The sequence below is a fragment of the Phycodurus eques genome, chromosome 4 (assembly GCF_024500275.1).
Source record: "Phycodurus eques isolate BA_2022a chromosome 4, UOR_Pequ_1.1, whole genome shotgun sequence".
NCBI lineage: Eukaryota > Metazoa > Chordata > Actinopteri > Syngnathiformes > Syngnathidae > Phycodurus > Phycodurus eques.
This window is the reverse complement of record NC_084528.1, coordinates 10,295,973-10,299,998: the sequence shown is the minus strand read 5'-3', so window position 1 is coordinate 10,299,998 and position 4,026 is coordinate 10,295,973. Positions and strand designations below refer to the sequence as shown.

Sequence of the window (4,026 nt, the reverse complement as noted above, 5' to 3'; positions counted from 1 at the left end):
GCAGCAATTTCTCCAGATTCTATGAATCTTTTGATATTATGTACTGTAGATGATGAAATCCCTAAATTCCGTGCTTCTTCATTGAAGACTCAAAAATGGCCATAAAAGTATGAATCTAAGTGTTAATGTTTGCTTGTCTACAGTATACGTGACCTGCGATTGGCTCGCAACCAGTCCAGGGTGTACTCGCCCAAATCAGTTGGAATAGGCTCCAGCTCACTTCACCTGTGATCATAATAAATAAAACTATATACAAAAAGATGGATGATGAACTGATGGATTTGTTGCTTTTTTCCCACATAATAAATTTATTAAAAAACACAAAATAATTCAGTCACTGCTGTACACACATAGACCAGCATAAACAAACCAAATGTTGCTCAGCCTTGTGCCTGCAGAAACAAAACAAGCTGCAATTATAGACAACAGACAGATCAGTCAGTCTGCAATAAAATGAAGGTGTGTTCTGCATACAACCAGACTACATGAGGGATTACTGGCCAAACCAGGCTGGACGCTTCCTGGGTCTCTCCACTATTCTCTTGTCTTTGTCCAACTCGCTTGGCGTCTCATCCACATACAAGACAACGGTCTCCACAGTAGGGGCCCCGAGAGGACCACCCTCCATTGCTTTAATTTGATGACGGATTAGAGCGGTCTCCTTGCACACTTTAGCATAACAGAAGCCACACAGGATGTGCTTCTGCTTCAAGTGGCCGCACTCTGGACACGGCTCGATGTTTAGCTGAAGGAGAGGTCAATGTTTTAGTCATGGATACAATTACTGGTCACTCACTCTGGACACCTACACCATCTAATGACTTCCAATACAAGAACTGGATCCAAAATTATGTATTTAAAAATAAGAGATCTTTTACAGTTTACACTTACAGTGGCAACCGCATATTAAAAATGTTTGTTATTGTACTACTAACATTGTTTCTTCTAATACTTACCTTGCCTATGCAGTGTAGCTATACGCTTCTCTAACTGCATCCACAACAACAAACAGTGTAATTATTACTTACCCAAAAATTAGCATTATTGTCTTTGTTACAACAGATTGATTTCATATAGCTCGTGTATTGGAGATCATTAGATTGTACAGGAGTACCTAATGTTGTTGTTCGTGTTTATGTACATTGATTCACAATTCCATATTGATGACTTCAACTAGTGGAGTGATTACACATACAGTTACTGCTCTAGAAACATGAAATATTAGTATCGGACACTTTTATCTTTTAGGCAGCACAGTGGGTCTAGTGGTTAGCATGTCAGCCTCACAGTTCTGAGGTTCAGGATTTGAATCTTGGCTACAGCCTCCCTGTGAGGAGTTTGGGCTCCCTATGGTTGGGTGGGGCTTCCTCACACATTCCCAAAACATGACAATTTGGTTAATTTAAGATTTTAAATTGTCCATAGGTTTGAATTTGATCGTTAATGGTTGTGACCTGCAAGTCCAGGGTGTACTTCGCAAACCGCAACTCGAATGGGCCCAAGCTGTATAATGAAGTGGATGGATGTATGTTTATATTACAGTATAAAAACATGTGCTGTGGCCCAAGGAGATAAACACTGGCTGCCGGTATTTTTAAGCAAATGTTTGTTTTAAACGTGACATTGAATTCAGTATCATAAGTGGGCGGTTACGTTTAGTGTACCTTGACTTTGATAAGTTTGCTCTCAGCCCTCCTCCTTGTTCGGTTGACCTCGATGGTGCGCCTCTTCTTTGGTGCTGCCATCCAGAAAATGCTGTCCAGAACGCCGGGAGGTCGCTTCAAGCTCTGCCCCTCCTCCAGTTGCTGTTGCTCGACAGGCGGCAGCAGACTCGGACCATTAACTGCTAGGGCTGGAACTGCACACAGAGACATTTCGCATCATTGGCCGGCCATACTTTGAAAGACATCACGCGGTCAGAGAATATTAACACGTTACTGTGTCGCGGAATAAACTCACCCAGCTGTCGTTCTATTCCTGCCGCCTGCATGAGTCTGTTCTCAATGTGTAGCAAGGAGCATCTTAAACTGTGTAACAATGCAGCCAAATTCATTATAGCTTCCACGTTGTGTTCCTTCAAAACATGTCAAAATGCTCACGGTCACAGATACAGTCGTCACTAAAGTGCGACAAGGTATTTTTTCTTCTGTTTCATTTTGGCCACACAGTTTAAACGTTATTGCCCTCTAGTGGTAGACAGATGGATCCATTACCAATGTTTAATGTTTTAAAAAGAATATTTGGCTTGAATATTATGTCATTTCGCTCCTGAAATGTGTCACTACCGTAACACAGCAACACACTGCAATAAAAAACATGATATTAATCTGTTAATATTGCGTGTCCATACACCCTTTAAAGAATAATTTTAGTAATTTATTATGAAGGGTTTTACAACTAAATCAATTAAAATGATTTTTTAAAACAAATTTCAAAGTTTATCTTCTAAGACTCATCAAAATTTAAATGCAATCTTTTTTGTAAAATGAGTTTCACTGATCATAGAGATCCCAGAGTTAATTAGTTATTACATTGAATGTACATCTAAACAAACAACCATTCGCACTCTCATTTACGCCTACAGGCAATTTAGAGTCTTCAATGAACCTAGCGGGCATGTTTTTGGGATGTGGGAGGAAACCAGAGTACCCGGAGAAAACACACACAGTCACGGGGAGAACATGCAAACTCCACACAGGTGGGACCAGGAATCGAACCCTGGTCCTCAGAACTGTGAGGCAGACGCACTAACCAGTCGTCCACAGTGCCAATGGTTATCATAAAATTTTATTTAATGACTCAATTCTTATTTTACACTGTTACAGTAGTGACTGCACTGTTTTGGTCGTGACCACAGTATTTTGTTTGCAAGGTTGTATTATATCCCCTCAACCTTATTGCTTAATATTAACTCATAACCTGCCTTACAATGTGAATTTTACAAACACAAACGTTTATAATCAATAACATGAGGTCATTTACTCTTTAAGAGCCATTTATTTTACATTACTTCAGCATAACAGCGCATCTACTGCAACACGACATTAAAACATCTAAAACAAATACACACACAGCAGAATGTGTTTTGTGCTTGTAAGTGCATTAAAGACAAAAACATAAAGTAGAGCTTCAGAAAAAGAAAAACAAAAAAGAATATAAATAATCTAGTTATTCACAGACTGAACACATGCTGAACACCCTTTTTTTCAATTATTGCGGTGAACACTCTGGGGCTGAGCTGGACATCTGTGACCTTTTCTGGATGAGGGATTAAGGTGACAATATTGTCCAGGGTGTACCAGATCTTGTCCTCCCTTTGCGGGCAGAAAAAGCGGTTTCGCCTATTGTTGTGCATAACCTTGACCTCCAGGGAACCTGCACAGATGAGGGGTACAATGAAAAGGACACTGTGAGTCAGTTTCAAGGACAAAAACTCAAAGATGGAAGTAGGGAAACACAGAGTTCCTGATCATATCAGAAATACCGTTCTTTTTCACAATCCACTTATGCACCATATGCAGAAGAAATAAGTCTGCCAGCTACACAGAGAAACATTCATTCAGAAGTGCACTATGAACTAGGTTGCTCAGAAATTACAAAGTTGTTTCTACACTCAGACAAGTAAGACGCATAAACGCGGGAAGCAAACACAGATCGAAAATTGCAATACTTGGGGAAAAAAACAAGTTTTTATGAAGCATAATGTTTTTTTTGCCTTTGTTATTTTATATATTTTTTTTTAAACTTGTTTTTTTTGTATGTCATGCAGCTTCTATGCTAGGTGTGAGTGTTAGGGTCTATGCAAAAACTACTAATATGCTTGTTCGTTGTCATGCACCATGTTGTGCGGGGACAGGGCCGTGATGTCACAGCTGTTTGAAGGTTCCATCCATGTCTGACATTCCATGCCTGCTTTCCATGCTGTGTGCGCGCGCACTGTCATGTGATGTGACAGTTATAGACAGACTGATGGACGGACATGTTCCGTGTGGGTTACATAGTTACATGCTCGCTGCGTTCGCAAAA

At 40.1% G+C, this 4,026-nt stretch overlaps 1 protein-coding gene across 1 annotated transcript; it reads right to left on the bottom strand.

Annotated features, from left to right (window-relative positions):
* Positions 1-280: 280 nt before the first annotated feature.
* mrpl32 (mitochondrial ribosomal protein L32) lies at positions 281-2,119 on the bottom strand. The gene is made up of 3 exons (XM_061675546.1): positions 1,960-2,119; positions 1,665-1,858; positions 281-745 (listed from the first exon to the last, which is right to left on the bottom strand). Exons 1-3 carry the CDS (start codon positions 2,051-2,053, stop codon positions 494-496), a joined length of 540 nt encoding a protein of 179 aa, XP_061531530.1. The 5' UTR covers positions 2,054-2,119; the 3' UTR covers positions 281-493.
* Positions 2,120-4,026: the final 1,907 nt, after the last annotated feature.